General features: G+C 36.5%; 1 protein-coding gene across 6 annotated transcripts in view; it reads right to left on the bottom strand.

Moving 5' to 3' along the window:
* Positions 1–27,703, bottom strand: part of LOC150088181 (rho guanine nucleotide exchange factor 10-like protein) — a 465,691-nt gene that overhangs the window by 150,345 nt on the left and 287,643 nt on the right. For all 6 annotated transcript variants that reach the window (XM_090369366.1, XM_090369362.1, XM_090369365.1 and 3 more), the window contains 2 exons: positions 23,077–23,186; positions 17,007–17,131 (listed from right to left, as the gene is read on the bottom strand). In XM_090369366.1, the coding sequence (XP_090225492.1) occupies positions 17,007–17,131; positions 23,077–23,186 (235 nt within the window). The remainder of the gene's footprint in view (positions 1–17,006; positions 17,132–23,076; positions 23,187–27,703) is intronic.

Here is a 27,703-nt window from a genome sequence, read left to right as displayed (position 1 = left end):
AAATGTTGGAAGTGATCACAGAATGGTAAGATGTACACTTGATATAGATGTAGGAAAGGAAAAAACTGACTCGAGTGAATAATACAAAGGTCTTTGAAATAACAGAAGAGGAGAAAAAACAGTATGTACTGGAACTTAAGAACAAGTTTGAGCTTCTGCAGACTGCTCAGGACCAAGATATCGACGAGGAATTTTACAACTTTCTGAAAGTGATAAAGTGCAAGAAACCTATAGGGAAAAAGAAATCCAAATAAGAAAAAATTAACCAAGAAACACTTGTTGTGATGAACCAAAGACGACAAATGAAGAGCAAGGTAAACACTGACAAGGAGAAAACTGAGAATATGAGTTATGCATAGCCATTAGAAAGAAACTCAGAGAGGACATAAGATTTAACACAAGAAAAGTAGAACAAGCATTAAGGGAAAACAAAGGACTTAAATCAGCAGCCATGAGCAGTAATACAGGAAGACAAATGATACTAAAACTGAAGAATAGCGATGGTGTACTTATAAATAGCAGAGAAGGCATAATTCATATAGCAGAAGACTACTATAGAGAATTATACAAGGAGCAAGGGAATGATGCCAGCAGTGGGAAAGATGGATCGCAAATTAGCAACGCATACAACATACCCGATATTCTTCCTGATGAGGTAGAAACTGCACTGAAGAAAATGAAGAATCAGAAAGCTCCGGAAAAAGAAGAAGTTACTGTAGAGTTGTTAAAATTGGGAGGAAGAGGCATAACACAAAAACTGGAAAGACTGTTCACAAAATGCATTAGAAAAGGTGTGATGCCTAAAGCAGTGGAATAATGCATTCATAGTTTTGCTGCATAAGAAAGGAGATAAATCAGAAATTGGAAATTATAGACCAATTAGCTTGTTATCCTACGTCTACAAGTTGTTTAAGAGTCACTACTAACAGATTAGAAAGAATACTTGACGAGAATCAACCGAAAGAGCAAGCTGGCTTTAGTACAGCATTCTCAACTATGGATCAACTTCACCTAATATCACAGGTAATGGAGAAAGCAAATGAATATAAAATACCATTATGCCTGGCATTTGTGGATTATGAAAAGGCATTTGACTCCATACAGCATAAGGCAATGTTTCGGGCACTGGAAAGACAAGGCATAGATACCCCATATATTATGATTTTGAAGAAAATATATGAGAATGCTACCTCCTTTATTAGACTAGACAAAGACAGTAGGAAATTTAAAATTTAGAAACGACTTTGACAAGGGGAGACAATATCTCCGAAACAGTTTACTGCTACCCTTGAGGCAGCTTTCAGAAGATTAGACTGGTCGCAGAAAGGAGTCAATGCGAATGGAGAGTACCTAAACCATTTACGATTTGCAGATGACATTGTGGTCATAAGCCACGATCCCAAAGAATTAGAGGAAAATCTTAATCAGTTATGCACAGTTAGTAAGGATTTTGGACCAAAGATGAATATGGCTAAAACAAAAGTAATGATGAACAAGTATGCCACAGAAAGGGACAATGATTGAAGGAGCAGTAATTGAAAAGGTGGAGTCATATACTTATCTGGGACAAGTTATTAGCTGTAATAATGATAAATGGCTGGAAGTCAAGATAAGAATAAATTTTGGATGGATAGCACTGAGGAAATATAGTCATACTGAAGAGCAATATTAGTTTGTCTGAAATGTAAAATAACGAACCAATGTATACTCCACACCATGAGTTATGGAAGTGAAACTTGGGCACTCACCAAAAGAATGGAAGAGAAGTTTAGGACTACACACAGCAAAGAATGGAACAAATTATATTGGGAATCAGGATGTTAGATAAGAAGAGAAACACATGGATTAGGCAGGAAACTCTAATAAAGGACATTCTTATCAAAACTAACGAACTAAAATGGTCTTGGGCAGGACACATAGCTCGAAAACAGATGGACTAAGAAAATAACAGAATGGAACCAAAGAGGAGCTAGAAGAAAACCTGGAAGACAAAGGCGGAGATGGATAGATGAAATTCATGAGTTTGTGGGTAGTAAATGGATGGCCATTGCACTAAACAGAAGGAACTGGAAAGTTACTGGAGAGGCCTTCATCCTGCAGTGGATTGAAAATGGCTGATGATGATGATGACTTGGATTTCAGGAAAGCTTTTGACACTGTTGCACACAGAAGGCTACTGTACAAATTGGAGCAGAATAGTATTAAGGGTAAGTTGCTACAATGCATAGAAGATAAAAGGATGGTTGAGTGGGAGAAGACAGAGGGCAGCAATCAATGGACGTTGCTCGTCGTGGACAAATCTTGTTAGTGGAGTTCCGCAGTTTCAGTGTTGGGCCCATTGTTGTTCTGTATATTTATCAATGATACTGATGAAGGTATATAAGGTTTAATTAGCATTAGTAGAGGCATTTAATGCAAGAAAGCAAGCTTATGCAGCATCAGCCAAAAAAAAAAAAAAAGAAAGAAAAATAAATAAATAACCACTTCCACTTCACCCCTCTGTTCGTTCGAAATACCTGTCCAGCTGAGCCTTAAACTTATTTAGGCTATCATCTTCCACGACAAGGGATGGAAGTCTGTTCCCCCTAAGAACCACCCGCTGGCTAAAGGCAAATTTCCGCACATCTATCCTACATCTATCTTTCCTCAATTTGAATTTATGCCCTCTCAGGTGATTATTCTGAGCAAGAGGAAGAATCCCATCAGCATTGAGCATGCTCAAACCATTCAAGGCTTTGTACACCTCTATCAGATCACCTCACTGGTGCCTAGTCTCCAGAAACTGTAATTTGCAAAACTTAAGCCTTTCTTCGTAAGAGCACCCCTTTGTTCCATTCACTAATCTTGTTGCCCTTCTCTGTACTCGTTCCAGCAGCTCTACATCCTTGAAATGAGGCCTCCAGGCCTGTATACAGTACTCTAGGTGTGGCCTGACCATTGCCTTATACAAGGGAATAATCACCTGCTAGAAAAATTCCTATATATCATTGACAATACACCATGAGCTACTCTTGCAGCCCGTCTGCACTGCTCAGAGAACTTCATATCTGCCTGCACAACCAACCCCAGGTCCCTTTCATTCTCTACCACTGTCAGTGTAGTACCACAGAGTTGACACGTTGCTCTGGGGTTGCTGTTTCCCATATGTAGTACTTTACATTTGTCAATGTTAAACTTCATTTGCCACCTCTCAGCCCATCTGCTCAACCTTTCCAGATCCTGTTGCAGCAGCATAGTGTCAGTAGTGTCCTTGACAACCCTGCCAACCTTCGTATCGTCTGAAAACTTGGACATTAAGCTTGATATACCATCATCAATATCATTTATAAATACAGAAAACAATAATGGACCCAATGCTGAACCCTGAGGGACTCCACTAATAACATTAGTCCACGATGAGCAGTGTCCATTGATTACCACTCTCTGTCTTCTCCCCCTCAACCACCCCTTTATCCACAGCAGCAATTTGCCTCCAATGCCACACTGCTCCAATTTGTGCAGCAGTCTTCCATGTGCAACAGTATCAAAAGCCTTTCTCAGATCCAAGTATATAATATCAAAGTTATTCCCTGCATCCAGTCCTTTTGTGACTGCATCATAGTATCCAATCAAATTGGTCAGGCAAGACTTTCCCTTAACAAAACCATGCTGTGTCTGAGCTGTAACTGAAGTCTTGTCTAGATGATCCTGCAGTGCTTCTTTAACCAGTGCCTCCATTAATTTTCCGGGAACAGAAGTTAAACTCACAGGTCTATAATTACTTGTGTCAGCCTTTGATCCTCCCTTGTGAATTGGGGCCACATTTGCACATCTCCAGTCCATGGGTACCTCCCCTGAGTCCAAGGAAGCTCTCATAATTATGGCTAAGGGTTTGCTTACTTCCTTTGCTGCCTCCTTTAATATAACTGGATAGATCCCATTCACCCCAGGTGCCTTTCTTGTGTTTATCTTCAACAATTTCTCCTCCACTTTACTCTCAGTTATTACAAGATTCCCTAGCTTACTGCTAGAGTTGAATACACCTCTGGCATTCCCCTTGCTGAATAACTCCTCATGTGTGAATGTCGATGCAAAATATTCATTTAGTTTGTTAGCTACCTGAGCAGGGTCATCAACAGTTGACCCATTGATATCAAGTGGACCAATCTGATTCATCCCCTTCCTTCTAGAGTTTACATAAGTAAAGAACTCTTTGCTGTTTTTCTTCGCATCCCTTGCCAAGGATCTCTCGTAATCTGCCTTCGCCTGCCTAACCTCCTTTGTAACTTGGTTACAGATCAACTTGTATCTATCATAGGCTTCTGTGTCTCGTGTTAATTTGTATGTATCCCATGCATTTTTCTTCTCTGCCATATGCCTCATTAGTTCATCTGACATCCATTTAGGCCTAAATCTTGAACAATATTTCTTAGTTGGTATGTAAAGCCTAGTAGCTTCCCAGATAAGTTCTTTGAATGCTTCCCATTTTGAATTTGCTGTTAGTAACATCATCAGTTGATCCCACTGTACAGAATTTAAATACTGTCTCAGTCCATCGTAGTCGCCTTTACGAAAGCAATACCCCTTTCCTTTACCCCTAATGGTAGTTACTTCTTTGAGTAACTCCCACTTCAGAACACTGTGATCACTGCCACCTAGTGGTTCATTTATCTGCAGATTCTTAATGCATGAAGAATCACTACTGATAATCAAATCAAGAGTATTACTCCCTCTAGTTGCCTCCCGAACATGTTGATGTAGAAAACAATCATCAATATCTGGGAAATTAAAATCCCCTATTATAAGACGCTCTGATTTACTGGCCCACTCTATTTCTCTGTACAGTTTCTTATTATACTCAATCAGAGTCATTAGGCCTATAGCACACTCCTACTCTCAATTTTGATCTCCCAATGCTTATGTCACACCAAACTGACTTGACACTGCACTGTGCAGCGATGTCGACTTGCTTCACTTCCTTGGATTTTATGTGTTTCTTAACTAATAGCATAACCCCTCCTCCCTTCCTATCCTGTCTATCTTTTCTGTAGACATTGTACTCCCCAAATTCCAGTTCTGCATTCCTTATATCTGTGTGACACCATGTCTCTGAAATCCCAACAATATCTGCCTTTGATGTTTTGAGCAATACCTCAAATTCATCAAATTTATTTACTAAACTCCTAGCATTGGTGTACACGCAAGTATACATGCACCTGCTCTTCCTCTTAGCCACCCTAACACAACCCATGTGTTCACTTGTACCCCCATGATTCCCAGCAGTCTCTGAAATATCCTGCATCTTATTTTCCAGGCTGCTGCTCATTCCAATAGAAGCAGTGCAAGAATCACTTTCTCCTCTGCCAGTGGCTACTGTTAATCTATTAGTCCTTGTATCCCCCCCCAATCTAGCAGTTTTCCGACCCACCTAACACTGCTTCGATAGCATCAGCAAACATTCTTGCACCCTTTCTATTTAAGTGTATTCCATCCCTGTAGAAGCAGTCTCTCCTGTTATCAAGTACAGACCAGGCTGAAAAAAATTCTACCCCTTGAGCCCTGCACAATCTTTCCAGGGCCGAATTGATCGACAAGGCTCTCATCATATACTCCCTCCTATCGTGTCTGGGCAGAATTGCAGACACTTTCAAATTCAACCCTAATTCACGGCTTTTTTTCATCAGTGACCTGTATTTGTTAAGTAATTCCGCCGGTCTCCTACTCTTAATATCATTAGTAGTAATGTCCAAGTTTGCAGATGATAGAAAGATTGGCAGGGTTTTTAACGACAGTAAAGACAGCATGCTAATCCAACTGGATCTAGATAAGTTGGGAAAATGGGCTGAGAAGTGGCAACTGAAGTTTAACATTGACAAATGCAAAGTACTGCATATGGGTAGCGATAACCGAAGAGAAATGTACCAACTCTGTGGTACTACAATTAAGGTGGTAGAAAATGAAAAAGACCTGGGAGTAATTGTGCAGTCAGATATGCAGACAGGCTGCCAGGGCAGGGCAGGTCATGAAATTTTGTCAATGTTATACAGGAATTTTGCTAGCAGGGAAAAGGAGGTGATTGACCCTCTGTATAAGGCAATGGTCAGGCCACGCCTTGAGTACTGCATATGGTTTGGAGGCCTCATTTTAGAAAGGATGTAGATTTGCTTGAGCATGTACAGAGAATGGCAACAAGATTGGTAAGGGGAATAAAGGGATCCTCTTACCAAGAGAGGCTTAAATTTTGCAAATTGCCAGAGACTGGAGACTAGGCACCTGCGAGGTGATCTCACTGAGGTGTATAAGGCCTTGAATAGGTTGAGCATGCTGAATTCTGATTGGATTCTTTCACTTGTTTAGATTATGAACCTAAGGGGGCATAAATTCAAATTGAGGAAAGACAGATGTGCAGAAATTTGCCTTTAGCCAGCAGGCCGTTAATTGCTGGAACAAACTTCCATCTGTCGACGTGGAAGTTGATAGGTTAAATAAATTTAAGGAGGAACTGGACAAACTTTTAGAGGGAACTGCTGTGTAATTTTTTTTATTTTTTTTTTGGCGGATGCTGCATAAGATCATACACTTGCTTTCTTGCAACACATGCCACTACTACTACTTTTCGGAAACCCCTCAATAGATTCAAACATGAGCAATTTTGTAGAGAGTAGTGGCCAGAAGCTTATCAAAGTCTAACAGGGACTTGAATGATTTTGTAATAACTGAGAGCGAGCAAAGTGGAGGAGAAATTGTTGAAGTTAAACATAAGAAAGGTATTGGTATTGGAGTTTAAGGGCACAAGGGCAGCTAAGGCCAAAATGTGCCAGATCCTATATTATTATCCTAAAGTAATATAATGTGTTCCATTTTGGCATTAGAGGAATTCATATATATGTATTTGCTTCAGAAAGGTATAGAGTGTAGCTAGGTTAGCACTATTGCCAATCATGTGGTTAAGAGATAACGGTTCTTGCAGTTGTGATTGAGAATGGAAAGTACTTCTGAAATGGGAATAGTGAGGACAATCTAAAAGCATATGCTTGACTGTAAGCGGTAGTGTACAATCCGTGCATCGAGGTGGGTCATCCCCCATGAGTAGAAACATATGGCTTAGGTGCGTGTGTCCTATCCAACGTCTATTTTGTCTGAAGCTGGAAATCCATAAAGCTGGTTCTTCTTTGATTTGGAACAACTTGTTATTACTTTGTGCCTTCCATATTTCTATCCACTGAAACATACAGACTTTTTTAATATGCTTCAAATAGTCTCTATATGGTACTTGGTAATTTGCTGGTGTTGTACTGTTTGGTTTTTTGGCTGCCTGATCTGCTCTCTCATTGCCTAAGATACCAGAATGCCCTGGGATCCAGCAGAATTTTACCGAATGATTCCTACTTCGTAGATGGTTTAAACAGCAAATGATTTGTTTTTTGATTGGTTGTGATATTGAAAATTGATTGCCCAAAGAAGACACTGCACTCAATGAATCAGTGTATATTATACTGCTAGCATTGTGGAGAGTGTTAATATTCTGTAAGGCTAGTTTGATTGCATATAACTCAGCAGTATAACTGCTACATTCAACTGGTAGTGATATGGAGACTGTAAAAGATGGAAAGACAGCTGCGGCACCAACGGCAGAACCTGTTTTTGAGCCATCTGTATATATTTGGTAGCTTTGTATATTGTTGAGGGCATGTTCTCTATGTAGTTGTTTGATATTTTCATCTGCCAGGGAGTTCTTTCCCCATTGCTGAAAGTGGGTATCACAGTCAGGGAGATTTATAGACCAGGGTGGATTAGGAATATCGCTCTCTTGAAGTATGTTATCAAAATCAATATTCCAGGTGTGAAGCAAATCTTTTAGTCTAATGCCAGTTGGTCTATTTTCAGTCGGTTTACTGTTATAGAATGCTATCCACTCAGGGTTCGAAAGCAACGGTCGAACGGGATGGTCTGGAAGGCTTTGAATTTTAGCTGCATAATTTAGAAGCAACATTTTCCTTCGAAGGTGAAGTGGAGGTTCGTGTGCCTCTACATACAGACTCTGAACAGGGGATGTTCTAAATGCAGATAGCTCCGGTTAAATGTGTGTGCATGGCATTGGAGAGGGATGACACCTTAAGGGACAGGACTCCCTTGAGCACAGAAGATATTTACAGTGGGGTAGAACTATGTGTCTGCAGTACCACTATGTTATTTCAAAACAGTATGTATAAGCAGTAAACAGCAAGCCTAGCCATGGAGAAGCTAGAGTAAGATTTTTTATGGGTCTGTTCCTCCCATGTGTGCATGGAAACGATATGTCGATGATACATTTGCCATTGTATGGAGGGGTTCTCAGTTTTCTTAATAGCTTCTCCCCTTTTATTCAGTTTACCTCAGAGGTGGAAATGGATGGCACCCTCCCTTTCCGTGATGTGTTGGTGTATCAAGATGGCCCCAGAATAAAAACGAGTGTGTGTGTGTATAGAAAATCCACGAGCCGGGGGCAATATACGCATAACAACACAGCACAAGCCAACAATCACAAGAATAGTGTTATTAGGGCCTTGTTGGATAGGGCAGGGTTTGTAGTGCCTCCGAGGATAGAAAGGAGATTAAACATGTCGTAGCAGATCTCAGGAAATGAGGGTACTCTCAGAAGACCTTGGATAAATATGTTTGGGAAGCAGCAGAACATGGGCGAAGACAGCCGTTTTGCACCCATTGCCACTGCATACATCCACTACTATCAGGGCTTAACTGAGTGAATCACTCAAGTTATGTGCTTGTCAGACACACAGTGTGCAACTATAACAAAGTTATATAGTTGCACAGGATCTTTAACCTTTGATTTGACCAGTCATATCAAAGGTTAAAGATCCTATACCCATGGAAGGTACAAGCAGGGTCATATATGAGATTAAATGCCTGGTTGTGGGGAGTGCTATGTTGGTGAGACAAAATGCTGTTTCAAAGACTGTATGGGGGAGCATATTAAAGCAATAAAGGCCACAGGTTATGGGAAATCTGCTGTGGCTGAACATTTTTGGGAGGAGAAACCACTAAATTTCACCTGGCAATGCCATTATAGTTTGCTGTATGCAAGGATTTTGGAACAGCAAATGGTTCTAGAGTTTGTGTATTTGCTCTTCTGAGCATAATACCATTAATAGAGACAGTGGAATCTGTATTCATCCCATCTTTGAAACTATAATTCTGGGAAGGGATGAACAGTTCTGCCTGGCACGTTACCAAGCCTTTACCAGTTTCAGTGCACGTGTGGAGGATACTGCCCGTGTTCCCACAATAACACATGCTATGAGCCATGATCCTGCAGTTATTTAACGATGTACCACGACAAGTTAAGTCTTACTGTTGATAAAGGAGGCAGTCACCTCTGAAAGCTACAGTTGTTTTTATCACTTTTATTCCATATAGTGTAATTGCTATTCTTTATATTTTCTTTTTCTTTTATCTTATTGTTTTTATTGTACAATCAGTGTATTTTATTTTATCGTTTTAATTTGATCCCATCTTATACTATATTATTTCTATTTCAATCAAGTTTCAATTATACGGTTGGTGTATTATTAAAGCTGCAGTGGGTATAGTCCTCAATCCTCCTGCAGAACAGTGACCAGCTGTTGGTCTAGCCCTCGCCTGATGTTACAGTCCATCCCACTGGTGTTCCACAGGGTTCAAAATAAGATTTTGCATTGAACAGCAGTGGTATGGCAACAGCCTGTTGAAAAGAACCTGGATTTATACCAATCATAGGGAGCATGGAATTGTTAAGGTAGGTATCAGAAGGTTCTAGGTTGTACTATGAGAAACAGCTCTTCAGCATAACCTCCTCCTAATTTCATTGCACTCAATACACTCCAGCAATATGAAAATAACAATTATTATTATAACAATAATAATTTAATACTGTTTTTCATTTTCTTTATTTTATATTGTTATTAACATTTAATGCTAATGAATAATCACTTAATAATGCTTTATTTGTTAAACAATGTGCACTTACAATTCTCAAAACTTATCAGAGGGAAAAGAATGGGCAAGAAAGATTGCGAAAAGAAAATAAATAATAGTTCAACTTGAACTAAAAAAAGAAAAAGCATTAAGTCTGATGAAGATCAAAACAATAATTAGACTTGCTCAGGCAATCATATTTCAATGTAGTTATTAACATATCACATTCAGAAAAGGATATATGTCATTCAAATTATCTAATAAATGGCCTTACCTGCCTCATTTAGCTATACCTCACAATTGATCTAATCTCTCAAAGCTAAACTGCAGTCTTAAAAATATTAGTTATTTAATACATGTCAAAGTTCATAGTTCTGATTCCTTTCTTTAACATTTTTCTAGGAAATGTGTGAAGTATTTACATTACTCAATCTAACATAATGTTACTGACTGCAGTCTGACTCAAAGGAACATGAGCAGGCATTTTTGGCTCAAAAACCGAAATTTTCCTCCCCCATCCAGCATTTTTTTTTTTTTTTTTTAAACTGCATCCACAGATTTTTTTATGGGGTTCAAATAAGGTGAATTACCAGGCCAAGATAATGGTTTAACATTTTTGGATGACTTTTTAAAACTCTTTGCTTGGTCATCTTGCAAAATAAATTCTCCATTAACAAATAGAAATTAAACTGAGAGTATCATCTCAGAAATAAGAATGTCTATATATTTGGCATTCACAGTTATGTCAAAGAACTTCAATTTTCTCACACCACTGGTTGAAAAGCATCCCCATATCTTATGTCAAAAAAAAACTCCACTTAGCAGAAAAAACACAACTTAGCAGTTGTTGTGGAGTTTTTTTGCTCTCCAATTAATTTTTGTTTCATGACTAACCAAAACTTTCTGGCACTCTTCAGACCAATACTAGTACTGTTTAGTGAGCATTACCTTCTTAACTGGGTGACACTCAGACCTATTTCCTTCTAACTTAAGTTCTAACAGTTTTGATTCCAGTTATTTCTTCCTACAGTTTGGTAAGATTTCCCAAACAAACAAATCTATCTTTGGTGCAGATATAACTGGTGCCATGAAAATAATCATAAACTGAAATTATTATTTATTGAGTATATGAAATATGTGTTAAAGACTTAATCCATTCTAAGACCATCATAACTTCAACAGAAAATTCACACTGTAGAGTATTTAAAAATTTTGTATTAGTAAACTGACAAAAAAATTCTTATCATTAGCTAAAAAGATCATTACCTAATGGGGTTAATAGAGAAGTTGAGGTGAGAGAATTTGTGGAAGGAGAGTCTTCTTCCATAATAACTTGTGGAGGTTCAAGGTGTAGTTGAAGCTGAAACTGTTTCCAATTTCAATCTTGGCCTCTTCATGGAAAAACAGCCATCCAATCTTGTCTTGTCCGTATTGCAGCCTTTCTCCTGCTCATTAAACTTAACAAAGATATGGCAGTGTTTTCATACTAGCAGTTCAAGAGCTGTTTGCTCTGTGGAGTGATGCCTTGCAGCCAATCTTTCTCTCCACCTGTTCCAATGACACAGCATTTACTAGGCCTCTGTAGGTGCCATATGATCATCCTGCTCTTTCCTCTTCTCCACTGTCATCTTCAGTCATAGACTTCAACTGTTGCAGGTCTTCTTTCATGAGACTGAATTATATCTTGAACATCATCCTTGTCCACTTGAAATTCCATATTGCTTAAAAGAATTTCCTAAACAACATCTGTGCAAAGTCTCTTGAAATTGGCTATCACTTGTTGATCCACAGACTATCAAAGTGACGTTGGCTGGCAGGAATATCACCTTGACGAAACCAAATTTGTATTTGAAGTTCTGGGTCATGGCAAGGTGCATTATCCAAAATCAGCAGACCCTTCATGCTGGCTTGTTAGCTACCAGATACTTCTTTACATCGGGACCAAAAATTTTAACTGTCCATTCAATAAACAGAACCATATCATCCATGCTTGCAGTTGAACTTCCAGTAGATCCCCAGTTCACCTCTGATAAACTTTTGTTGCTTGAATATCCTGGAATTTTCAGAGTGATACAAAAGCATGGCTTTAATTTGAAGTCACCAGACGCATTACAGCAAGCAACAAGGTTGACCTATCCTTAAGAGATGCATGCTCTGGCAAAGCAGCCTCATCCATAGTTATGTAAGTTCTCTTTCGCATCCAGAAAGGAGGCCAGCATCATCCACATGAGCACTCGGTGAGAAAGATAGATTTCCTCTTCCTTCAACTCACAGTTGTTGTTACAGTGGATTCTGGTTATTTGGGCCACCGGTTAATCGAGGCAGCCGTTTATTTGAGGCAAATCTTAAAAAACAGAACCCAATCGAGAAAATAGCCAGGGTTTACTTTCCTTAATTGGGAGAGCATGCCGTTTAATTGGGGCAGGAGACCACAGCACTGGAGATTATCCTACGATTGTCTCCAACGGTACCATGTGGTTCGGTCGAAATTCTGGAGGTCACAACCATAAAACAATAAAAACAATTAGCAGTCACCTGTTTATTGGGCTTTTCTGTTAGTGAAATCTATCATAAACGAACAGTAAACTCGATCTTACTGAATTTGCGATAATACCAACAGCTGGAATTCTGTGGGTTATTATGGTGAAATGTGTTTACACTTCCATAAAATCTTCAATCATATAAAAAAATTGATTTTCAGATCTTCTCTTCATTCCTGTTTTTAAAGCTTTGTAACTCGTTACTCCGTTCTCACTTGCACGTATCGTGTTACTTGCAAGTTCTGTGTGCCGTGTTCTTTGTTATTGGTTGCTTATCTTTTTACTGTTTTAAATTTTAACACCCACCCACAAATGTCAGTGAACAGAAATGTCAACTAGTTAGTATGTACATATTACAGTACGTATTAATTATTCCGATTATCACGTATATTCTTCTGATTTTCATGTATCATTTAATTTTTTAATTGGTAAGATAATAATGGGTAAATTTGTGCTTAATATAACTTCGTTTTTATAGCCTGTGGATAATATTCCTCCTATTTTCGCTAACTAGAATCGTTGTTTAATAGATTTAAAATTCAATTCACAAACGTGATCACAATGACCAGCGCTTACTACACATCGTATAGTGAATGGTACTTTACTATGGTGAGTTCGTCGTAACATGATTTGATTGTACAGTGAATCAATTGTAAAGGGGGGGGGGGGGGTACACTGTATTTTTAACTATTTACGTGAAACTTCGGATAATTGGGGCAGCCGCTTAATTGGGCCAAAATGCACTAGTCCCGATGTGTCCCAAATAACCGGAATGGGCTGTATATGGTTTTTAGGAGCATTAGCAACTAAGGCCATATTGCTCTGGGGATATGCGGTGGTCATTCCCTGAACTTTCCGCATCCTCTGTATTTGGTGGTCATGGGCTCGAACCCCAGTCTAATCAAGAAGCATGTGCTACAATCTGCTGCTCCTGCCCACCTTGGCTACGGAGGTGCCATCAATTCACAAATCTCAGCCTTAAATTTCTCCACGCCTCTTTATCTGCACATGCAGCTTCACTATGCCTAGCTACACATTTCACTTTAGAGCTTTTACTAGTTATAAAATCTTTAAACAGGGAACCAGATGACTGGAAAGAGTTAAATCATCACAAATGTCTTTAACCCTGTCTCAAACCAACTAAGCAATCAGATTCATGATTCATTTGTTTATTCACGAATACATATGAGTAGTTTTTTCATTCTAAAATTAATTCTCTCCCTTTGAAAACTGGCAGAAGCAACTCTCACTTTTGTTGATTTAAATGCATCCTTTTATTTAATTATTGTCAAAATCATGGATTGTGGGAGGACCATATTCACTTACAAGTATATTTTCTTTAACAGTGCATGTTTTGAAATAATTTCTTGCTTTGTTTTGCCAGAAATTCTTTTCTTTTACACTCATTTTTGAGGGCCACATTGGTTTAATTTAGTAACATTCCAACAAATTCACAAAAATCAGAGAGATAAAGGGGGTGGGGGATGTTCACACTCATAACAAAATTATAAAGTATTTAAGAGCAAAGGCCTCATGCTACGAGGTAGAATGATTAAATGTAGGCTAGTGAAAATGCATCATTTTAACATAGCTATCTACCAGAGTAATTAAATTAATTAATTAAATTGGCATCGTTTTGGTTATATCTCATATTGTGACTGCCTTCACGAGTTGCCATGGTATTGTACTACCTCGAATAAATAACACTTCACCAGTGGAGAAGACTATCATTAATTATTCTCAGCGGATACCACCACCCAGACGGCACCGTTTCAAAGCTTGTTGGCTTCTCTTCGGTGGGTGGGCAGATACCCTGGTGTTGCAATAGTGAAAACCCAGTTTTGAAGTATAATTTCACAATATGAGAGATGCTGCCTGATGGTGCGTAGTGATATAAACTATAAAGTATTTAAGGGCAAAGGTCTCATGCTACGAGGTAGAATGACTAATATGTAGGTTAGTGCAAATGCATCATTTTAACATAGCTATCTACCAAAGTAGTTAAATTAATTAAATTGGCATCGTTTTGGTTATATAACCAAATACGGTTATAACCATTGGCATGGTTATAACCGTATTTGGTTATAACCATGCCAATACCATGAGTTGCCATAGTATTGTACTAGCTCGAATAAATAAGCAGTCAATATGAGATATAACCAAAACGATGCCAATTTAATTAATTAATTTAACTATTTTGGCTGCTGTTGTGCTGATTGCCTCTGTAACCTGAAAAATGCATGGCGTGGTGCACAATGTCATCAGCTGGAATCACCAGACCAGTCCTGGATGATGCAGTTAATGAGGAATCTCCTGAAACTTCTCAAGACCACTTTGTTCAACTCTTCAAGACACAGAAGTGAACTTGGAAGAAAATTTTTCTAACATGATGAGGCATGACCACATATGGTGAATGCAGTTCTTCATTTCCTAAAGGAACATTTTTATCAAAAATGTCATAATTAATATCCTGCATAACATGGGATTGGATGGTCTTGGACTCATCAGATCTGAATTGTGATTACTTCCAACGAGGATTCCTCAAGGATAAATCTGCCAGATTCAGTTATGGTAATCAATATTTGTGAATTGATGAACAGGAACCACGATCTATAATTAGTGACAACAAACTCATCAATGTATGAAATACATTAAAAAATGTAGGCACTGAAAACTTGCATTTTTTTTTTTTTTTGATAATTATATATATGTAAATAATGCAATTTTTGATCAAAATAGTCTGGTGAATTCTGAAAATAAATTAATTTTATCCAGTGATGTTTACATTTTAATATTCTTCAATATGATGTAATTCCCTTTTGCAACCATACACTTATTCTGCTGGCCACTGATCAAAACATTTTTGAATATCTTCTTTTGTGAATGCTTTTAGGTGATCAACTGAACTGAACTCATTTTCCTTTTGCATCCAATTTTAATTTTGTGAATAACCAAAAGTTGCATGATTCTAAGTAAAATGAATAAGAGGTGGGTGTGATATGATATGATGGGAATGTTTCTGTTGAGCAAAAATTGCAGGATGGAGAGTGATATACCATGCGACCACTGGCGTGCAAATGGAGTAGGGGGTGGAGACACTGGACGTGAGCAACCCAGTTCCCAACACAGAAGAGACCTTTAAAACATTTCTTATATGATTATAATATGTCTATAACAAAAACAATGGGCCCCCAAAACCAAGCACTGGGATCCTGGATAACACTGCACAGTCCTGGACATGATGTATTATTGTGGTGAAGGAGCATTCACTTCAACCTAAAAAAATGGCAATCATTTTACCCTTTTTTGGTTTAGACTGATAATCTCGAGCATTTAAAACTTCTTGATAGTAGGCTGCATCAACAGCAAATCCTTGTGGAATAAATTCTGTGAGGTGTCACACTGTTGATGCCATTGTCACTGTTAAAAAATTTAATCAGTATTACCTTCATGTGTAATTTTGACAGATGTGCTTTGTTGGCTTTGACACCATTTGAAAACTGTTCTTTTCATTACAGTAACTGGCATAAACTGTAATGACCATTTCATATGTTTCTGTGGTGGACTTTAAGTTTACAACAAAATTTAACATGTGCACATTGTTCAAATTTCATCATTTTCAGTACATATGAAAAATTAATTTGATAGTTTATAGCAGAGCTATGGTGCTCAATACGTTCTACGTTGATATCAATATTTGTAGAAGAATAAGAGAAATTTGCCTCAATATGATATGTAGAACACTTCCATATGATACTCTCCAGAAATTAAAATGAATAAAAGATTAATGCAAAATGATTACAGTAAAAAATCAACTGAACACAATTCAAAAAACAATTTTAAAAAATTCAAGTTAAATGCAAATTTTGAAAAACTATTTTCCTTCCTAAAAATGTCATTTTTCAAAATTTACATTTAACTTTAATTGATTTTTTAATTACTTTTTTAAATTTTAATTAATTTTTGAATTGTGTTCAATTGATTTTTTACTGTAATCATTTAGTGTTAATCTTTTATTCATTTTAATTTCTAGAGAGTATATCTAGAGAGTATACTTTAATTTCTAGAGCGTATCATATGGAAGTGTTCTATGCATCATACTGAGGCAAATTTCTCTTATTATTCTACAAATATGACAAATGAGTGTTCAGTGAACACAGCTTTCTCTCAGATTGGCAAAAACAAGTTTAAAACTTAGTGAGCACATGCTCAAAGGAAGTTCCCACGAGTTCCACTCTCAATCTTTTAGCTAATGATATGCATTTAAGAATTATAAGATCATTCAACAAACATTTTGATCAAACTTTGTAATATGTATATTATTACCCTTAAATTAATAAATTAGAATAACTTCATATATTTTACATACATACATAAATTATTATTTCATTAAATTATCCCATTAATTTCCATCATTCATACAACATGTTTCCATTATTTATAAATTATAATACACATAAATCAGAGTATATTATTTAAATTTGTTTAATGATGCAAAATTATTATTGCAATCAAATATAACTGCATATGTACCTTGACTTAACAGGAGCAGTAAACTGCACACAGCAGCTATCTAGAACAGCTATCTCCTCATCCTTTTGTTTGATGGAATCTTGAATATCATGAGACAAATTCTGACTTATATCCACAGTTAAAGTCTACAAGCAAAACAAAATTCAAAAAATATTAAAAAAATAAACTTAATAAAACATATCAGAACTAGTGAGAAAATTTAATTCATAATTACAAAAGGACTTAACAACATAGCAGATGTAAAGGGCAAATATGCAGAAAAAAAAAAAAGGAGTGGGAAGGGGTACCTGTCTATTGAACCTGTATCCCCAGACTATTAACCTCAACCACCCAGGCAATTTATTCCAATGTTTGGCACACACTGATCAAACAAAGATCTTGAGGTCTGGTCCAATAGTTTCCCAGAAGTTTGTATTTTTGGTTGCAGGTTTTTGTGTGCTTTCAATGTGAAAATTCCACAAATGTTCAATTTGCCCCCCACCCACCTCAGTGTCATATAACACCTCAAATCACCTACTAGGATGCCTTGTTTCCAAGCTCTGTTAACCCTCTGTTACGGAAGTGTTCCACGTACTATATTGAGGTATACTCCTCTTATTAATTTACTAGTAATAATGCTTCATATGGATACCCCTTTGCTATTTTCACCAGATATGTTGCCCGACGTTGGACTCGTTCAAGAAGTTCAACATCTTTTCTTAATGCAGACTACAAATCTTTCAAAAAAAAAAAAAAAAAAAACCCTCCAAATATGATCTCTCCATTTACATACTGGAACTATAACCTTCAACTCCTTTGATGAAAGGTATGGTAAAAATCATCAATATTTGTTTAATTTTTTCCACACTGATAAGACACTTGCTAAGATTTTTTTTCCCTTCCTGGCCATCTGCTACCACTATGTTCTAACCTTTGTGTCTAATTGTATCAAAAGGTCCAGGTCGTATTTCTCATTTACATCCTTCAGCTTTTTACCTTATCTAGTGTATAAGTTATTCTAAGTTTATTATTACCAGAATGTAAAACCTTACTTTTAACAGCATTACAATACAACTGCCATTTTTCCAACCATCCATAAGGCCTGTCCAAATTCTTATGAAGAAGCTCAGCCTGACTTGTGTCACGATCCATTCACAAGATCCTTATACCATCTACAATATGGACACTGTGTGGAAATTTGCCTTTAGCCAGCAGGTGGTTAATTGCTGGAACAAACTTCCATCTGTCGTTGTGGAAGTTGATAGGTTAAATAAATTTAAGAAGGAACTGGACAAACATTTAGAGGAAATTGTTTTGTAAATTTTTTTTTTTTTTTTTGGCTGATGCTGCATAAGCTCATACACTTGCTTTCTTGCATCACATGCCACTAGTACTACATCTATTTCCACACTGATGTCATTTGAGTTCAGAAACACGGGCAACACAAGCACCTAAAATCTTGAAGGATCCTGTTTACTGGTCTACACTGGCCAACTCTGAACACTGACCATTTATAACAACCTCTATTCCCTGTCCTGCAGCCCCAGCTTGTACAGCAATGTCCCATGCGAAACTGTGTCAAATGTATTACTGAAATATAAGTTCAAGTCTTGTCTCAGTAATTTTGCAGTTCATAGTCAGGTAGGTTTCAGTTTCTGAATGTAAATAATTTAATGGAATAATACCAAAGCTCTACTTCACTGCTGATATCTTTATAAAATGCATTGCATACAACATTCGTCTAAAATGTATGATAAATTTTCTAGACTTAAAATGATTATTTTTAACCCCTCCCTCTCTCATGTTGCTAAACCTTTTCAAATTCTGAATTCTTTCTCTAATTATGATATTATTTTGGATTATACAATGTATTAGTATCGAAGGCCATACTGCGTATCTGATTATGATGTTGTTGTTGTTTGGTTTTTAGGAGCATTAGCAACTAAGGCCATATTGCTCCGGGGATATGCAGTGGTCATTCCCTGACCTTTCTGCATCCTCCGTATTTGGTGGTCATGGGCTTGAACCCCGGTCTAATTAAGAAGTGTGTGCTACGCACTGCTGCTCCTGCCCACCTGGCTACGGAGGCGCCTGTATCTGATTATGAAGTTGGAACTCATGAGGCAGAATTAGGAACTGAAAGAACATCATTAAAAGTAACTTTATTATAATTAAATAAATGTGGTTATGTCTACCAGAATGTTAAAAAAAGGAATGCCATTTACCACAAAACAAATAAATGCTAAACTTAGGGTAACTTCTCAGAAATGTACAATATTGCTACCTATATATACCAATATACTCCAATATTCAAATAAAACCATAAAATAAAAAACGTGCACCTCCAGATGTGCAAGTGTATGTATGACTCACCAATAACTCCACCAACTATCGAAGCATGACAGCCATTTACCTATAAAAAAAAAAGATAGAACTCAGATGGAGCGCCTTTTCAAGGTTCATCAGCTCTTCTGAATTCCAAAAAAAGGATTGCATTCTTTTTGAAATTTGCAAGTGCTAATGTCCCTTGAAAAGCTGGTAGTGTGAGTTACCTGTCTTTGATTTTTATTTTATAGGTAAGTGGCTCTCATGCTTCAGTGACTGTGTGTATATGTTTCCTTGGGCAGAGAGTCATACACTTGGACTTGTTTCTCTCTCTTCCTCTTTGGTTTTTTATTTTATTTTCAGAACCTGTATGCTAAGGCATACAGGTTCTGAAAATAAAATAAGAAGTTACCATAATTGTAGCATATACTTGTTTTGTGGTAAATAGTTTTCTCTTTCATTAAAACATTCGTAAAAATTGCAGCTTAAAAAAAAAATACCTTTTTTAGGATTTCATCATAGGAAATTCAAAGTTACTGTATATATAAGTAGCCTATGCTTATACATACAAATTTTGACTTTATTTTGCCTTTATTTTGACTAATCCAGACTCGCCACAAAAATTTTGCAAAACCAAGTTATTCCTGTCTTTAAACCTTTGGAGCCAGCCACTGCTGCATTTGAAGACACTAATTCCACATTGCTAAGCTAGATAATCTGCCTTTTCTTGCAAAATCAGACCTGATACAGTAGAACCTCAATTATCTGTCAGGGCACGGGATGTAGACGATGACAGACAATAGAATATATACATTAAAAACATTATAAATACAATAGACTGGGTCATCTAACTTTTTGTTTATTTTATTACATAATACATAACCTAATAAAATTTAATTAAACTTTAATTATTATTTTTTAACGGGTCATTAAATCATAGTACAGATATTTACATACATTCCTATTTTCAATATTTTGACTTACATTACTAGACCAATGTAACAGTACCAACTGTTACATTGGTCTAGTAATGTCATAAAAACATTTGAAAGAAAACAAAATTACATACAGTACATACAACATTGTTCTAATGTCATTAAAGAAATTTAAAAGAAAATAATATGACATAATTAAATTTCTTTTCTAAAAAAGTCAGTCAATTTCTTTTGTTTCATTACCCCTGGAGCATTTTGGGAGAAAATATTACGAATTTCACGCAAAGTAATACTTGCGTAGCATCTGTTTCTTCTTGTACCTCGAGCCACTCAATGCACTTTGACAACATAGTTTCAGCTTCACAGTGGTTAATTATGTTTGTTGTTCCATCAGAGCAGCGTTTTCTCCTTCAGTTTCAGAATCATAAGAAACTGTTATCACTCTTTGCACAATTTCATCGTCATCTAAAATTTCATGCCTGAAGTCCATTTTGTCTATATCCAACCAATCATTTACTTCCTTGTTTAAAATATTTTTAAAATCAGGAACATTCGAATATAACTGCAAAATTTCAGTTTCTTTTGGAATGGTTTCTGTATCAGTTGAATATATTTCTGACCACAACTTATTCCAGCTTCTTTGTATTGTTTGAACTGGAACGTCATTCCAGGCATCAGCGACATTGAAAATTGCATCTTTTATAAGGTAGCTTTTCAAAACTCTATATCACATCTCATTTATTTTCTGCCAAAACAAATTTTTGAATGAACATTTGCGATAACAATGTTTTATACTCTCAAACACGCTCTGGTCCATCGGTTGAATGAGAGATGTCGTGTTTGATGGCAGAAGTGGCATGATATTTTGCCATCGCTTTAAATCAAATAAGTGTATGGGATGAGTAGGTGCATTGTCCATCAGTAGCATTGCATATTGTGGTAAACCTTTTGATTCCAATTGTAATCTTACACATGGTACAAATATTTTATGAAATCAATCATGAAATATCTTGGCTCATCCATGCATTGTTTTGTCAAAAATATTTAACTGGCAAAGCATTTAAATTAATATTTTTAAATGATCTAGGCTTTTTTTGATTTTCCTATAACAACTAAAGGCAATTTATGACTACTGCTCGTATTAGCACATATCATTATAGTGATGCGATCTTTTTGCATCTTATATCCCAGTGCCATATGTTTAGTCATCGAGGCCAATGTCTTCTGAGGTATGCCTTCCAATTAAGGCTAGCCTCATAACAGTTGTACATTTGGTCTTTAACCAAACTTCGATCAGCTATTTTCTTCTGTTTCAGTTTTTCACAATAAACAGAAATTGCTGTATTATCTGCACTTAGTTTCTCACCCTGGATTGACAACTGTCAAATACCACAGCGAAATTTAAATTTGTCTAACCATCCGATGCTAGCTTTGAATGAAGGATCTCCACCTAGTTTTTTATTGATTTCAATGGCTTTTTCAATTATTAGAGGTCCATGGAATTCCTTGGCTACATTTTTGAATAAACCATTGAAACACTAGGGTATCCAACTGTTCATTTTTAGCAAGCTTGATTGTTTTACGACTTTTAACATTACCGTCAGTGGTTTTAATTTGACACTTGGTTTTCAATTTTGTCTGCATCATGCTTTATATCATTTACTGTTGTTCTTCCTATTCCATAAACCAATGCTTTACTTGTAGCACTTTTGCCTTTTCTTAGATGATTGATTATTTCAATTTTTTTGTGATACTCCCAACACTACTTGCTTACATTTCTCTGTTGTTTCAATGGGTTTACTAAATAAAAATTATTAAAATATGAAACAAGAGGTTAAAGTAAAACCGTATGTAGTGAGCTGTAAAGAAAGATGGAGTGACACATGGCACCGATATCACAATGTATTACGGCATAGTGGGGTTAAGTGACGGTTAACAGAGACTGACGGTAAATAGGGTGACGGACAATCAAAGTCCTATTGTATTTGCAAATTATATGCATGCATTTGTTGGTACCACTCGAAGAGTTTTATGTCAAGCTCCTCAAGTTTTTCGCCATGAATTTGTTTCCTGTTTTTATCACTGCTCCAAGTTTTTTACGAATTTTCAGTATTGTAGACAAAGTACGTAAAGGGATGTTGTGTTCCTAGAAATGTCTGTTTTACTTTGATCCATCCTATCAGCCTCTTGTATAATTTCCAGGCTTAATTCCATCAGTTTTCATTTTGTCGCCATAACACTGCTAGATGAGATTTAATATAAACAAACTTTAAATTAATTTAAAGACAAGTTCCAAAAAAGACATCAGCTTAGAGAAAATGGCACGAAAAATAGATTATTGTATACTGTAGCAAAAGACACTTTAAACTGGCATAACAATTGCAACTGAACTTCTCCAGTGGAGAGTGAGCGAGTAAATAGCTCAGAAAACCTGTTTTTATTCTTTTGTTAATTTAACATGTCATCCTTCATGATGTTTTTCAGAGTGCACTTAAGTTGTAGTCACCATTAACTGGTTTTGTTTACACAAAAGTAAATTCTAACAAGTCAGTGCCATCCTTTGAGATCAGGGAACCAGAGGGCCGGAAGCAATAACAGGGGCAACGATCGGACAACTGTGCCAAGATTTGTATTAAACATACAAAATAACAATATTTATTTCTCACGGGATGAAAACGAACTTTGTAATACATATTAACCGAATTTTGTAATAAAAGAATATACGTAGACAGAAAAGCCTATTCTTTTGCTTCATATAAACGAATACTTTGTATAAACCGAGTTTGTATTAACAAGATTTTATTGTAGATGCAATAATAAGTGAAACTTACCGAATAGGTACAATGAAGAGAGGAGACTAGAGATGTGATTCGACTCATCACTTCCAAATCATGAATAAGGTCACTAAGTTCATCATAGAGTATCTGAACTGGTCCACTGTCTGAAAATAATTTTAAACAAATCATTTAAGAAAATTAGCTCAGTTATAATGGTTTTGAATTTATCATTAGTATTGACAATAGAATTTGAAGTGCTGGTCAAGACATCAAATGTAGCCATTGCTGGGATATCAGAGAAGTGGTGTCACTCAGATATAAGGGATTCAGAATTTGAATATGGGGAGTATAACACATACAGAAAGGATGCCTTTTTTTTTTTTTTTTTTTTGTCCCTTAAATTAGGGCAGTCCCAAGCCAGACTGTGGCAAGCCTGCCACATGTTTATTGTACATTACTGTACTCAGTAATAACCAGCACCAAGGCTGTTCCATGTTACATTCTGATCCATAGCAGACTAGTATAATATATGTCATCACAGATTAGTATTAGTTGAGACATATGATGCAAGAAAGTAAACTTATACAGCATTACCCAAAAAAAAAAAAAAAAACATCCTCCCTTCCCAATTTACCCATCCAGTCACTCCAAATGTTTGTCTAATGGAGCCTTAAATTTTTTTAAGCTATCAACACCCACAATAACGATGAAAGTCTGTTCCGGCAATCAACTACCTGCTGGATAAAGGCAAATTTCCACAAATCTATTCTACAACTGTCTTTCCTCAATTTGAGTCAGTGCTCCCTCAGGTTCGTAATCTGAGCAAGCAGAAGAATCTCATCGGCATTGAGCTGCTCAAACCATACAAGGCCTTATACACCTCAGTTGCTACATGCTACGACTTGCAGAACTTAAGCCTTTCTTCATAAGAGCACCCATTTGTTCCCCTCACCAGTCTTGTTGCCCTTCTCCATACTCGTTTGAAGCAACTCTACATCCTTCCTAAATTGAGGCTTCCAGACCTGTATGCAGTATTCAAGGTGTAGCTTGACCATTGCCTTATACAAGGGGATAATCACTTTCTTATCTTTGCTAGCAAAATTCCTATATATCATTGACAAGACTCCATGACCTGCTCCGGCAGCCCGTCTGCACCACTCAGAGAAGTTCATATCTGACTGCACAATTACCCCCAGGTCCTTTTCATTCTCCACTTCCCTGAGTGTAGTACTACATAGTTGGTACGTTTCTCTTGGGTTAGTGGTACCCATATGCAGTACTTTGCATTTGGCAATGTTAAATTTCAGTTGCCACTTATCAGCCCATCTGCCTAACTTTTGTAGATCCTGTTACAGTAGCACACTGCCATTATTGTCACTAACAACCCTGCCAACCTTTGTATTATCTGCAAACCTGGACATTAAAGCCTGATATACTTTCATCGATATCATTGATAAATATACAAAACAACAAAGGGCCCAGCACCGAATCCTGGGAACTCCACCAATAACATTAGTCCACAAAGAGCAGTGTCCATTTATTACCACTCTCTGCCATCTCCCACTCAACCATCCCTTTATCCATTGTAGAAACTTGCCCTTAATGCCATACTGCTCTAATTTGTACAGCAGTCTTCTATGTGCAACAGCATCAAAAGATTTCCTGAAATCCAAGTATATGATATCAAAATTATTTTTTGCATCCAGTTCCTTTGTTACTGTGTCATAGTATATAATCAAATTGGTCAGACAAGATCACATCTTGACAAACCCATGCTGTGGCTGAAGTATAGCTGCACTCTTGTCGAGATAGTCCTGCATTACTTCTTTAACTAGTGACTCCATTATCTTCCCTAGAAAAGAAGTTAAGCTTATTATAACAGAAATTATTAATTCTCATGATTTAGTAATTTCAAATTTAACAATCTGGAAATCACATTCATTTTTAAAAGAAAAAAACAAGAGGCAGGAAAAAGTTAAAAAAGCCTAAGTGTTTCTCTTGTGAAATACACTAAAAAAAAAAACGTAATCTAATTACAGAAGAAGTATTCCAGTTAAAAGGATATTTGGCTTTTTCTGTTGAACAGCAGAAATCATTGTGAACAATACTAGTCACTAGCATCATTTGCATAGAGTCACAACCAAAAGTGTTTTACAACACAATAAGATACTTTTTGAGAGAATCCTGAACTGTCATATGATTTTATCCTAATTCAGTTGTGTATATTTACCTGATGTCAGTATGTAAAATAACATGGTTCTGTAATATTTACATCTGCTCACACCTGCATAAATTTGACAGACAGAGAGAGAGATCTTTCTAAGTACAGTAACTGTAAACAGCTGGCAGCACAAAGACAGATTTTAAAATCAGAGAAGGAGGAAATTGTTCATGTCAACATTTGTCTGATTCCTGCTTTAAAAAGAAAGTCAAAATTTGCTGCAATTCAGATTCAGAAAATGATGAAATTGAATCAATAAGTGATAAACAGATGTAGAAGACAGTATTACATTAAAAAAAAATAATAATAATAAGTTTCCTGCATTTTCTAAAAACATTTTCAGGATTTTTATCATTCTTAATCATAATTTTTTAAAAAAATTCTGACAAAATAACTGCACTCTAATATTTGAGCAAGTGTGTCAAAACAAGAACAAATTAATGTTTAAAATAATTTATGTGCAAAGTTTGTGTTTTATGAATTTTCAAAATTCTAGGAAAAACAATCCAGAGAACCCAATGCTGGCAAAAATCTTACAGCTCTGGGATAAACTCACAATGGAAGAGGTTAAAATAGCACTTTGAGCCAACACTTTCTTTGCAACTGTGACATTTTAAACAGTTATCTGACCTATGTGCCTCGGTCTTAGTGGAAACTCCTGGAAAGTTTCCTCAACTGGGGGTTTTCAAAATATCCTTCATTTTGTAGGTCACACATGATAAATATTGGGATATTTAGTTTATGGCACAGTTAGCTGTATAAAATTTTAAACTGGTGTTAAGAATTATAAGCAGGATATCTCACTAGCTTAACAGTGAAATCACTGAGGATTTAGGTATCTGGAGTTATTTTAACTACTTGCCCGACTTGCTGGTATGGGCAAGCATAGTGATCAAAAATTTATTTGCCAGTGTTGCATAATGCAGTAGTATTTATTTATTATTATTTTTTTTTTTTTTGGTAGTGTTCTAGACACTAATATTCACTAAACTCTCATGGCATTATGAGATTTGCCCATGAAATGTTGAAGACATTTCATGGGCATCAAAGTGACATCAAAGACAGATATTGTTGGGATATCAGAGACATGGTATCACACAGATAAAAGCAGTGCAGAATTGGAATTTGGAGAGTACAATGTATACAACGTATAGCCAGGGTAGAAAGAGAGGAGGGGTTAAGCTGTTAGTTAAGAAACAAAATCTAAGGAAGTGCATCCAGTGGACACTGGTGGACAGTACAATGTTGAGTCAGTTTAATGAGACAAACAGTGAGGAAGGGAAAAGGATTTTTAACTTTCCAGATATTGACTAGAACTTGTGGTTTGGTCACTCGCACACTAGCAAGACTTGTGGATTTATTGGAGAATTGTTTTCTAAAGCAACATGTTCAAAGTGCAACCATAGGGAGCATACTCTTGATCTGATTATCACCGGCGATTATTCATGCATTACGAATTTGCAGATAAAGGAACCACTAGGTGACAGTGATCACAGTGTACTGATGTGGGATTTACTTAAATATATAAATAAAGGTGACTACAGCAGTCTCAGATAGTTTTTAAATTCTATACAGTGGGATCAACTGATGATGTTAAAAACAGCAAATTCTAAATGGGAAACCTTCAAGGAATTAATCTTGGAAGCTGCTGGGCTTTTCATACCAACTAAAAAATACTGTTCAAGATTTAGACATAAATGGAGGTCAGATAATCTCCAAATGCACATTTGGAGATTTTCTGCTACAATTTTTAGTCTTACCTTTTCTTCTCCCTTCCCGTTGATTAATTATGTTTAATTTATTATTTTTTGCCATGCTACTGGCATGAATTTTGATTTATATTTAAAAATCATTAATATCAGTTATACATTGAGCATCATGTGGAGGAATGTGCATTTTCCTGCCTCTAATGATAGCTTTATATTTATATTTATTTTCTTAATTTTCGTTTAATTTTCACATTTATATTTTGTCCCTTTTTTTTTTTTTTTTTAACTACTTCATTATGCTAATATGTGTAAATAAAACGGTAGTAGCGGGTTTGATGTGCTTATGCTGCACCTGTACTGCCAGCTATAGTATTTTATTTATTTGTTTACATTAAGCTTACATTGTCAGCGGTGTGGCTCTGTGCTGGAGTGCTAGTCTGTCTGTTCTATATTTTTATTTTTCTGCATAAGGACCACCGCTATTCAAATCCTCTGCATTGGCAGTTCGATTGGGGGATCGGGTGGTGTCTGATCCTTCGATTAGTTCACCTTTGCGACGATTTGTTTAACGATTGAAATGCAGCGATTCACTGACCATTATTGGCCTTGTGGTCCTCTGCTGATATGGGGCATAATGGTCAGTCTATTTTTGTTATTTTGGTTTTATTTTATTGTAGTTAGTTTAGTCTCTATTTGTGATATTTCACGTAATTCAGAACTGGCACCTTACGAAGGGATGCCACTAAATTCT

The sequence above is a fragment of the Mastigoproctus giganteus genome, chromosome 3 (genome assembly GCF_048544385.1).
Source record: "Mastigoproctus giganteus isolate SK-2022 chromosome 3, ASM4854438v1, whole genome shotgun sequence".
In the NCBI taxonomy this organism is placed as follows: Eukaryota; Metazoa; Arthropoda; class Arachnida; order Uropygi; family Thelyphonidae; genus Mastigoproctus; species Mastigoproctus giganteus.
This window is presented reverse-complemented; position numbering and strand designations above follow the sequence as displayed.